General features: G+C 44.2%; 1 protein-coding gene across 1 annotated transcript in view; it reads right to left on the bottom strand.

Annotated features, from left to right (window-relative positions):
• Slc24a3 (solute carrier family 24 member 3) overlaps window positions 1-12,680 on the bottom strand; it is a 469,023-nt gene that overhangs the window by 56,110 nt on the left and 400,233 nt on the right. Inside the window, exon 7 of the mRNA XM_029535751.1 lies at window positions 5,866-5,940. Coding sequence (XP_029391611.1) covers window positions 5,866-5,940 — 75 coding nt within the window. The remainder of the gene's footprint in view (window positions 1-5,865; window positions 5,941-12,680) is intronic.

The raw sequence follows: 12,680 nt of genomic DNA, 5'->3' as shown, positions 1-12,680 counted from the left end.
CTTCTTCTTCTTCTTCTTCTTCTTCTTCTTCTTCTTCTTCTTCTTCTTCTTCTTCTTCTTCTTCTTCTTTCTCCTTCTTCCTTCCTTCTTCCTTCCTTCTTCCCTCCTCCTCCTCCTCTTCCTCCTCCTCCTTCTCCTCTTTTTCCTTGGGGAAGGGTGGAGTTCTAGGGGGTTATGTTTTCTAGTAACATGTTCTCAGTATAAGGAACATTTCAGAATCACAGAGGCAGAGTTTACTAGAAGCAAAGTCTGGATTCTATATAGTTTAGCTGGAGCTACACTGGAGTGGCATATCTAAACCACCTTAGATACCTGCTCTGTAAGCCTGAGAGGCATAGATGTCTATAGAAATGCTCATTCTTTACACAGGACAGTTGGCTTACTGGAACTGCACTATCCAATATGGTAGTTACTACCATCTATGGATGTATAATGCAACATAACAAAATTAATTTCAGCTCTTTGCTCTTACTAGCTATATTTCAAGTGTTTAGTAGCTGCACGTGGTCATATCATATGGCTGCACATGATCATATGGTTACCATGGCTACTATGAGACAATGATAAGGGACAGAAGACTCCGGGAAAGTATCTTCCAAGGGTCATGTGTTAAAAACTTGGTGTTTATAGGCTGGCATTATTAGAAGGCTATTGAAATCTTTATGGAATGGAACCAAAGATGTCTTTAGGCCAGTGGGGCTTCTCCTTGAAGGTGACAGTGGGATATCTCTTTGTTCCTCCTTTTTCTTGTCTGGCTTATGAGGTAGGCACTTTGTCCCACCAAATACACTGGTCACAATGGGCCCAAGGCGACAGGGTTATTTGAATCTAAAGTTAGACTTCTGGGACCATGAACTAAACAAAGCTTTCTCTTTATGATTGCCTATTCTGTCATGGCAACTACAAGGTGACTAAGACAGTCACTCGTCATCTCTGGCAAATGTGTGTCAGCTTAGCTATTTTCTCACCTCCATGGGATCTCTTCACCGAGGGGCTCTGCAAAGAGCTCCCCCAGTGATAGGAGTGGAAGCATTAGCTTGAACTAGCTTCTTTGCTGTGCCTGCACAGAGAGTGGCCTGAGGACTGTGCCAACTGGGATCAAGGGCTTCCCTGGTCTGTCATCTACAGATGGACTGTACTTTGAATTGGATTTCTGTAGCAGCCCGTGTTATGGGGGAGCTATTCCACAGACTTTTCCATCTCCCATGGAGGCTCTGTCCTCTTCAGGTTCCCAATTCCTGATGACAACTGAGATGAAGGGTAAAAATAAAGTATTTCCTTTTGGGCAGCTGTTAGCCTGATGATGTGATGGGTCATTTGCATTTATGTAAATTTCATGATTATGTAAATCACAGCAGCATCCTAATGCAAGAAACTTGACAGGCTGGCTGGAATTTTGGAAAAAGGGCAGGACCGTGAGGCCAGCAATGCCCATGGACCAAGTGCTCCCGGGCGTCAGGGTGTGAAGAGGCCGGGGAGGGCTGTGCTGATCTGTGGACAGCTGTGGCATATGTGAGCAGACACACAATGGGGCACTGCAAAGAGCACAGAATATTCTCAGGACTTAACAGTGGCATCTCTCTTGCGTTCAGGTGCTGTCTAGCTTTTCTATTGGATATAGAAGGTGTCTGAGGCGAATGGGATTCACTCTCCCTAAGGGGAGGGCAATGGGAAGAACACACTGTGTGTTTTTGAAAGAATGATTAGTTTAAACAATAATATATCCTTATTGTCTTTCTTCTTTAAACGGACTAATCATAAAACAGTACAGAGGAAAATTTAGATGGAGCCTAAGAACCAAAGCGAAATGATTTTGGGTCTATAATTAACTATCTTTATTTTGGGGGAATTGTGTGTGGAATGCACATTCCTGTCTCCTCTATTTTTGCTTTCTTCCCTGTCTGTGTCCCATCTTCAACTGCTGCATCTCAACGGTGTTAGATTCTAAGCCATTAGCATTTTCCTGACTGGACTTACTTATCACCCCTGTCCCTTAGCACCAAGCAGAATCTCTAGAGGATCTGTCTTGGATACTCTCTGGATCTCTAGGCCTCCTGGTTTGTCCTTGGGGCTTGGTTGTGTGAGTCTTAAGTGGCTCTTGATGAGAAGATATATAGGAATGGCATCTGGTCTCACTTAATCCAGATTTGCCCTGTGAGTGAATGGATTCTCCTTGTACAACCTCGGGGGGTGGGGGTGGGGTCAGCAGTTACTCTTGCCAAACATTTCAGAACTTAAAAAAAAGCTAGTTAAATTAAATTGTTTGGGAAGCTTGGTGATTATTTTGTGGGCCGTGGAAAGAGCTTTTTAACAGAGGTATTTTAAGTGGCCATGGCACATCCCGGTAGGAAGCTTCATATTACTTAAGGAAAATGGGCAGAAAATTTTTTTATTACTATAGCTGGGTTCACAAAATAGAGGACTAAGAAAAAAAAAAAGGACTGACAAAAAGCTCCAGAGAGTTTGTGAGTTTCAGTCTAAGGCTGGGGTGTGGGGTAGACATAAGGGTGCTGTGGAGGCCACTTTGATAACTGCTGCCCTGCTGGATTGAGCATGGCTTTTTTTCTCCTCACCTGGTCTCATGAGAGAATGATCCAAGATGGCAGGGTTAGGAAGATGGCTCAGGGGTAATGTGCTAGCTGCTCGAGCATAAGGACCCGGGTTCGGATCTTCAGCACCCAAGTAAAAGCTAGAAGGGGGCAGCACATGTTTGTGGGTAGAGCCAAGGAAATCCTGAGCTCCCTGACCAGCTAGTCTAGTCAAAACAGGAAACACCCTGTTCAGTGAGAGAACCTGTCTCAAAAAATAAGAGAAAACTGATTGAGGAAGACATCCCAACATCAGACTTTATACACACACACATAAACACACACACATGCATGTGTGCACACACTACACACACACAAACATACACTTATACACATGTACACATAAACACAAATATACATGCACACATATGGAATACATACACATACACACACACAGACACACAGACACACACTCATACACACGCACAGATAGACAGATATGATGAGAATATCACCCATGCTCACTAACAGATGTTAGAAATTAGAATTGTAGACAAACTAAGGTTGTGCAAACTATCATGATCTTGTTTTTTTCAGAATTTCAGAGTTGACTTTGAAAATACCCATGGCTATGGCAGAGAGCAGCAGTATCCCAAATGATTTCCATCCACAGTTAGAAGTTACACTTTTCAAAATCCAGGGCCGGTGGTGAAGGATGACGCAGACTGAAATGCCATTTCCTGGGTTCCACTCCAGAACCCAAAGAATGGAGATCTGTGGCTTCCGCATTTTAGATAAGAGTGCCAATTATTTTAGATGTTCACCAAAAATGGGGAACATCGCTTGCAATAAAGCAATATTCAGCCCGGAAGATTCCCATCTTATCTGTTCTACTTCGTAACAATAGACAAATGCAGTTTCCCTCAAAGTCACACAAAAACCCCCACTTTGACAACCCATCTGTAAATACACAGCCCAAGTCTCCAGCTGATGGCAAAGAGTAATTTGATGCTGCAGTTTGTCGTTTGCTGAAGGACACACAGGGCTGCCCCAGCAACCAGCATGTTCAGCTGTCTCAGCTTTGTGATTTATGTGCCACAGCCTCAGGGCAGATGGTTGCTTGGCCCAAAGACCAAGTTCAGGAGGGTGTGTCAACTGTGACCCAGAGAAGCCAAGAATCTTCATTTCTTCACACACCATTAGCAGCAATTACACCTGCTTTATCTTGGACAGGTCTGGATAAATTGGACTGAAGGCAAGTCCTTCCACACACTGTCCTGGAGGCATCTATGCTGAAAGCTGACACTAGCAAGACTGCTCTAAGGAGTGGATCTGGCCCAGCCTGTGCCTTGGGAGACCTCGACTGTCTCCATTTCATGCCATTGCCTTGTGTTTGTGAGCCTAGTCATCTCTCTGAACTTCAGCACGGAGGACAGTTACATTCGTTTATGGTTGGCATCCCCCATTTGTACATGTCTCTTCCAAAACCAACGATATAGTTTTCCAAAGGCATGAGAAAATACCCTTAAAGAAGGCAGAATAGCGGAGTGCACATGGGCAATGTGTGTGGGTTCCCTGCGGGACAAAGCTGACCAGAAGCCGTGTTTGCAAATTCTGGGAGTCTTCTTGGCTTGAAGTGATTAGTCCTTTCCCAAAGAGAACAGCTGAGAATAAGTGTGGAGTTCATGTGTGTCCTGAAGTCTATTGCTGTGACGCTAATGGTAAACACAATTGCTCCTGATGTGGGTCTGGCTTTGGCCAGAAATTCCCGTCTTTAGCTCTAGAGCTCAGAGGACACACTTGAGAACTTATGTAGCTTAGTTTCAAGGACAGACCTTGTGATAGTCTCCAACCCCAAACAACCTACAGGGATGTGCTTTGAGAAGCGGGCCATCTAGTTCAGATACATAGATAAGGAAATGAAAACCCAGAGAGGGGATTTCTCAAAGGTCAACGACTCTCGTAAGAAGATGTAGCAGTCATGGTGTTCTGGTCTGAAGTCAATGCCTCTGACAGTCATGGTCTTCTGGACACACTTAGAACCGAGAGATATATACACATTATATGTGTAGATTATGTCAATTATGAAGTATTGGCTCACATCTGCCATCTAAAAGCTGATAGTATAATTGTGAAGCAAGCCCAAAGACATGGTAAGCAAGGAGTCTATGGGCTATTTTCCTTTTCGAGATAGAAGGCCCAAGAGCTGAGAGCACTAAATGTCACTAATGCACTAAGGGCATAGGAAGACGGATGACTCTGCTGAAGCCGGAAGAGTGAATTCACTATCCTCTGCCACGTTCCATTTAGGTGCTCAAGGGGTTGGCTGACACCCACTCACTTTGGGGAGAGTGTTCCTCTGTTTTAATTCTATTGGTGTAAATGCCCTGTCTGAACAGAGTCTATTATGGCTTGAACCTGAAATATCCTACATGCTTTGATTATTCTCTATATGGTTCAGAAAGTAGGGCAAAAGCTGGTGGAAACATGACACCAGGGCCAGGCCTTGGAGGGTGACAGCCTGGCCACTTACTCCAGTCTCGTTCTCTGTGTCCGAACTCATCATGATGTTGACGTATGCTCCCACCTCTGTGGCCATCCCTCCTTCCTTGCCATGCTGGCCTGAAACCCTCTGAAATTTTGAGCCAAAACAAATCTTTCCTCTTTTAAGTTGTATCTGTCAGGTATTGTGACAACACAGAAATAACCAGTACACAGAAACACCCTGAAATAATGTACTACTGACTACTCCAGCCAAGTTGACACAAAGAATGAACTGTCATCGGAGGAGACTGGCATTAGGAGTCATATCTTATTTGTTTCCCCTATTTGTAACTACCTACACTTCCCTGGTTCTGCTTGCTGAGCCAAGGAGTTTGGTTACTTCTGGTCAGGGAAACAAAGGAAGAACATTCTAGGGGTTTCTTGGTGGAGACTCGAATGGCTCTGAGGATTTACCGGGGATAGAAAGGGGAGCGTAGTGCCTGACAGAAGTCCTTCCATGTTGTAACCTGACTCACCAAGGACTGCAGCACAGCTGATACATCCATTTTGATTAGGACTGAAGCCCCAAGTGAAGTGGAGACATTTTTATGAGGTGGAATCTACAGGAAAATTAGGTCAAAAGAGTCTAGGAGGGGGGGGGTTGGAGGAAAAGGTGACTTGAGGTCATGTCCAGGCTGGGTAGTCAGGATAGAAAGAAAAACTATCTCTGCCCAGAGACATAAACTTGCTCATTAGTCACTATGTCCTTGGGTGAAACGCCACACTGACGAGCCTTACACTGTCTTGTGTGGTATCCAAGCAAGACGGAACTAAAACGGTAAAAGCAACTTACCACAATGAGTGCGACCACAGACAGCGTGTAGTAGATGGAGTCCCTCAGCAGGCACCAGGAGGAAAGAGCCACCACCTAAAGGACAAGGGGGACAAATAGGAAACAGGCTGTCAGGCTACTCAAACAAGACAGTGTGATACTTGCCAGCACTTGTCCTGCGTGGAGACCCAGGTAGAAGACAAAGGCTGCCTTTCCCCTTTTGACGTCAGTAGAGTCATCTGCATCCCTTGACCAGCCATAAACCAGAGAGAGAGAGAGAGAGAGAGAGAGAGAGAGAGAGAGAGAGAGAGAGACTGACTCATGTATGGCTGCTGCCTGGCCCTGACCAATCTGCCTATCAGCTGGGGTCTATGGAAAGGTTTTAGATGTATTAGATTGGATCTTCTCAAAGCAGACACAGCAGGTGGACTGACAGGAAATGACTAGTTACAAAAAATGGGCCAGCTCAAGGGACTTGTACCACTGTGATTGAGGTCTGACCTCTGGAAAGAAGAGAAGGAAAGGTGGGGTCTCAGGCTGATGAGTGGTTCTGGAACTGTGTGGCCAAGGACAAGGTGGGGGTCCCAGACAAAGATGCTCACTATAGGAGTCTTACATCTTTTGTGAAAGGAGTGACTGGCTTGAATTTCTGCTTTAGTCAACACAGGATGGGTGCCTGGACTGGGCGGCTGCTGCCTTTCAGAAGGCAAACAGGCCCCTGTAGACCCTCCAGCATCTCTTGTCTCATATCTACCACGTGACTGGGCCTGTTAGCAATTGACCAAACTTAATCAGAATTAAAAAAAAAAAATAAATGGGTTTGCCTAGCAATTTGGAAAGGATATTACTTTAGCATTTGGTCCGTGCCACCTTAAAGAGACGTTGGCATTTCTGAGGCGAAGGGAGCAGCACACTGCTAAGCCAGGGCTACCGCAGCAGGAGGGGTCTTATTGAAATGACAGCTGGAAAGCCAGGACTGAGCATCACGGGCAGGTGTGGGCAAGCTATGTTTTCCCCTGTAAATCCTCCAAAGTGTCTTTTTAGGGGATACCTAGCTCTACCTTGGCAGACTTGTACAGAGAAACATAGAGAAGCCCACAGAACCATGGCAGCAGGTGGGTAGAGTGTCGCCTTCTCTGGCAGAGTGTCACTTAACTCGTGGTCACAGGACATTCGTTTGGCTGCTTTTACTCTTGGACTAGTAAGTAAAAACGGACACCACCAATGTGAACACCCCTAGGTAGGCCAGTGACAGGCCCATGATGTCCCAGCACACCCGAAAAACGGTCCCCCAAAGTGAGGTTCTCTCCCATACCTCCGCTGACCCTGACTGCTTGGGTCAGCAACAGCGACCAGGCAAAATCAAGTGAGAGAAGGCCTTTTCAAGTAATGCAAGAGTTAGGGCAGCCTCTTCCATTAGCACACTCTTGCACTTAGTATACTGACGTGTAGCTATTTCCATAGCTAATTTTCCTCATTAGGTTTTTGTATTGGCTGATTTAAGTTAATGATGACAGGGCTGTCCAGAAGAGACTCACTCCATGGCAATTGCTGCAGAACAACTCCAGAGTTTTTGTTACTCTTTCATCATTTTCCCCCGAGACCGTGGCTTCTTAAAAGCTCTGCTCATCACTCAGCGTGGACAGAATAGGATAAATTGAACTAAGCTGTTCATTTGTCAGCCGGTTGCAAAAGGTCTTGGGTATTTATTCAGTTTATTATAATCGGGCAAACGAATTTACAGCTTGAGACAAATATCGGTTCTGAACCTCTCTTAGCGAACTGCTTGGGCTTTGAGATGGCAGATTGAACTCATGCCTCAGCCTCTGCTCTTTCTTATTATACTGTGACCATCTGACAATACAGATATTTTTTTAAAACAAGACATAAACCCACACACACAAAAAGACTAGAGATGATCTAAGCAATACAAATCTGGGAAGCAGGGGAATAATTGGTCACTCTTCTGGCTTTGTAGAAAATTCAGAAGTCAGGCCTTGAAATAAGACAAATAAAAGACTATTTAAGAATGTCATTCCCAGAATTCCTCCCTCTCTTTAACAGGCTAGCCACGGCCTATCCCTCATCTTAGCAAAAACTAAGAGTGGCAGCATCTGAGCAGCTGCAGCTCAGGAAACAGAGGCACAGAAGGAGGAGGTGACCAAGCGCATGGTCCATGGACAACTTCCACAAGTTAAGGACTTCATCTTCAGAGTCCAAAGACCCTCAAGCATGTAACACAACAGTCAACGACAAAGCAAAAATATAATCCAAATTATTCACTTAGCTTAACTTTACAAACACACAGGCCACAACATTTCACAACAGTCAACCTATAACAGACCTTAGAATTGAAACAGAGATAGATGAAGGAGGAAATGAGGGGAGGGACAGAGGGAGGAAGAAGGGGAGGGCTGAAAGGGGGGAGGAGGAGGAAAAGGGAGGAGGGCTGGAGAGGGGGAGGGAGACAAAGGGAGATAGAGAGGAAGGATAGATAGATACAAAGGATCAAAATCAGTTTGACACCCGATTTCTCAACAAAGACACCAGAAACCAGAAGGAAATGCATGTATTCAAAATTAGAAAGAGAAATTATTTTACCTGAAAGTTGGTTTGTGCAACCAACTTATTAGTTAAAAGTGAGAAAAGAATAAGTGTAAAGTTTAGTTCCCTTAAACATTTGTCCCTGATGCTTCATTACTAACCAGACTTTACCGGAGGGCACACTTCTTCAAAATAAGAATTACAGAGAACGTATTACAAAACCTCATGAACGTAGCAGCTAGACTCTGTAATAATAAGTGAAGGATATTTCTAGAATGATGGCAAGGGAACATTATCTCAGGGAGATAAAATTTAAAAGAAAAAAATGTTTGCTGCAAGTTTAGAAGGTACTTAGCCAAACTGGAGTAGATCAGAAGACCCCCAGAAGGGAAAAAGACAGCATACTGATAATTTGGAACTTATATTAAAAAAAAAAGTTTGAGATTTCTAGGAACAGAAGGTAGAAAACGAAGCAAGAGAGCAAAACCAAAATCAGGGCCATTGTAGCTGAGTGTGCGGTACACATGTGTAAACCCTACACTTGGAAAGCTGAGGCTGGAAGACTGTGAGTTTAAAGCCAGTCTGGCTACAAGGTAAGACCCTATCTGTAAAAGAAATGCAAACTCAAGCCAAACAGAAACAAATAAACAGACAGCTATAAACTACTAGGAAAACAGAACTGTCCCCAAAAGGTTACAAATCATTACTAATGTATATTATAAGTTGTAAAGAGTGGATGTACAGTTGTAATAAATCAGGCAGATGGTCGTATAACCAAACTTAGGATTCAAGTCTTTGTGGATAACGCCGGGAGGCTAACAGCTCCTCTCCCATGCTGTAAAGTCAATGTAGAACACTTGCAACTGAAAACCCCAGGAGCTGACATCTAAGCATGGCATTTAGAGATTTCATAGCCAATATCAAGAGCAGTCACATTAGTGGGAAAATTGGTTCTGATGGGGCTAGAAGATGGCTATTTTCCATACAGAGTTGTCAATAACTGGTTCCCTGCTTAAATGCTCTGCATATATGACCTTAATAAAACCAGGAAAGTGTAATATAAATTACCCACTGAGATGAACCATACACTGAGTCCAGATGTCAAATGTGAGCAGACTCTAATACATTTCCTCTCATTATGAATTGTCTCTAGCATCTGGACTGTGGACACACTTCAGGCCCAGATTAAGATGTAACATGTCATAAAACCAATTTCCCTGCTACAGAGTGGGTGAACTTGGAGCACAGCAAGAAGGAGTCAAACCAGGGAATAATCTTTGCTCTCAGAAGGGAACTGAGAGAAAGTATATGTCCAAACCTTCCGCCGCTGGAGATGAGATGAAGGCCCCACCAGGGACTCCTGTCTTTTCTCCCTAACTTTCTGATACCACTATTCACTGAAAATGACCATGTTTATCTGACTGTACAACCAAGGGATGGAAATGGCTAGTTTATACAATCTGCACACTAACCTAGTGTGTGAGGGCTTGGTCTCTTTTTCCTTCCTTATTTATTTGTTTGTTTGTTCACTTTACATCCCGTCTGCAGCCCCCTCTCTTCTCTCCTCCCAGCCCCACCCTCCATCCCCTCTTCTCTTATTCCCCCTCCCCTTCTCCTTGGAGAAGGGACGTCCCTCTACCCTGGTTCTAACCTACCCTGGCACATTATGTCTCATCAGGACTAAGCGTGTGCTCTTCTACTGAAGCCAGACAAGGTAGCCCAGCTAGGGGAAAGGGAGTCAGAGACAGCAATCCCTACACCCCCACTACCATTCCAATTGTTGGGGGGCCCACATGAAGACCAAGCTGTGCATCTGTTACATATGTATAGGGGGACTAGGTCTAGTCCATGCATGCCCTTTGGTTGGTGGTTCAGTCTCTGTGAATCCCCCTGGTCCCAGGTTAGTTGACTCTGTAGGTCTTCTTGTCGTGTCCTTGACCCCTCCAGCTCAATCCTTCCCCCACTCTTCCATGAGACTTCCTGAGCGCCACCTAATGTTTGGCTGTGGCTTTCTGCATCTGTCTCCATCAGCTGCTGGATGAGAGAACCTCTCAGATGACAGTTGTGCTAGGCTCCTGTCTGCGAGCATAGCAGAGGATCATTACTAGTGTCAGGGGCTGACTCTTGGCTTGCTTTCTTTTACCAGCTATCGGAGCTTCAAGAGATGGAGAGACTTGACCAAGAATGTACCAGTAGAATTAGGGGAGAATTAGGATCTAAACCTAGGAAGTTTAGGTTGTAAGTTCCTGTGCCTGCACACTGTGCTATACAATACCTCACAAGAGGCAAGGTTTAAAAGAACAGATGCCCCTTTGCCATCCAATTGTCTACCCAGACAGAGGCTCCACCCCACCCCCATAACTCTAGGAATCCCTCCCAGCTGGAATTTCATCTTGATATTTCCTTGCTATTTCTGGAGTGCATTTCACACATTCTTGACTGAATATGCAGCTTCGATTCTCTTCTTATAATTCCATTTCATTTCAGAGTGGTATAAATGAGAAAAAAAATCACACTTCTCAAACAGAGGAAAACACAATCTTCTCTCTTTTGGGATTCTGGATTTCTCAAAGAGATTAAAAGTAACTGTTTACAATAAAATTATGCATATGATTATGTATTATAACTCTATACAAACATACACACATATATATATATATGTTTATGTATATATTATAAAAACAGAATATCTTTGGAAATATAAAGTATATACACACATAATTCAATATACTATATATGACTGGTTTTTCTTGATGAAAATGACATGTCAGGCAAATTTTTAAAAGGTAAATGTTATTTTGTGAATGCTTTACTTTTAAAAAAAAAGCTATCAAAGCAGACAAAACACCACAATGGTTGCACAACATAGAGTTGCTATTGTCTCAGAGAAATACGATTTCATACAAACTTCATGGAAAAAAAAGACTATCAAGACCATAATATGGGTTTCACTCCAAGCTTTTGAGCTGACACAATTTCTACAGCCAATCTCGATCTCAGCAAACACAGCCACACAGTCTGGAGCTAAGGCAGGGCTCTGAGAGCCCCTGAAACTGTGTGAAGATACCAGCAGTGATGTCTAGACAGAAAAGGGCCTGGTGTGGCCTTTTCCTCCACCTGAAGTCTTGGTGCTACCAAATGTCCACTGCTCAGGTCTGCTGTGGAAAACTACTGTAATCTAGACATTTGCTATGCCATGACTTTTTGAAGCATATAAGCTTCTAAGTATTTTTATCCTCTTTTTAAAATTTGTGTGTGTGTGTGTGTGTGTGTGTGTGTGTGTGTGTTCGTTCCTCAGTCACTAGCCACCTTACTTTTTGAGATAGCATTTCTCACTGAAACTGAAGCTGAGTAGCTAGACTGACTGCCTAGCCGTCTCCTGCTGTCCCCCTGACTCTGCACATGCGCTGCCCAGCTGCACTTCTTACCCGGCTTCTGGAGATGCACACTCAGGTAGTCATACTTGTGCAGGAAGTACTTTTCCCATCAAGCTATCTCTCCATCCTATGACTTTTGGCTTTATTTATTAATTTTCACAATAGGAACCTAAAGTGAACTCACATTTTTTTTTTTTAAAGAAAACTCATTTTTGCACTCTAATTTACACAAGGAAAACAACTGACAAGTCCACAAGCTGCCGCCTTGTGTAAGTTTAAATAAAGAGGCTGCCTTCAGGGCAGCGCACACAGAGACCGGTCTTCTGAATGCTCTCCCTCGAGCCTGCTCGGTGACAAACACGCCTCTAACAATGGCCTGGATCTCCTAGGGGTTAAGAAGAGACTTTTCTACCTCTTACGACATTATGTGCAGTTGTCTTTGTGATAAATGCACACCCCTGCCTGCTATTTCAGAGTTCACCTACCTTCCAGGACGCGCACAGCTTGCTCTCCTTCAGTTAGTCTATGGGGCTATTTCCCTGGGATCCTTCGCCCATGCAAGGACCGGGTGTAGGGGCACCCGCCTTCACAGTCGGACAGCACTTACCAGCACTTAGCTTGGTATGTGTTAGTTCTAGGTACTTGATACAAGTTTCCTGAATAAAAAGTAGCATCTTTAGGGTACTTTAGTTAACTCACATGTATTAAATGAAAGAAACAGAAAGGCAAGTGTTGCATGTGGGGAGATGACTTAGGAAACATTTTTTTGGGGGGAGATCGGGGAAGTGGGGCAGAGAGCAGAAAGAGGAAAGAGAAAGTTATGGACGTGGGCATGTGAGGCTCAGCCCCAGTGGGAGCTAAGCAGAGAAAGAGCTGGGCTACTATCCTCTCACTCTGTCAGCCCCTTGAGGGCCA

Source organism: Mus pahari, chromosome 3 (genome assembly GCF_900095145.1).
Source record: "Mus pahari chromosome 3, PAHARI_EIJ_v1.1, whole genome shotgun sequence".
In the NCBI taxonomy this organism is placed as follows: domain Eukaryota; kingdom Metazoa; phylum Chordata; class Mammalia; order Rodentia; family Muridae; genus Mus; species Mus pahari.
The sequence above is the reverse complement of the archived record's forward strand: the minus strand, read 5'-3'. Positions and strand labels throughout refer to the sequence as shown.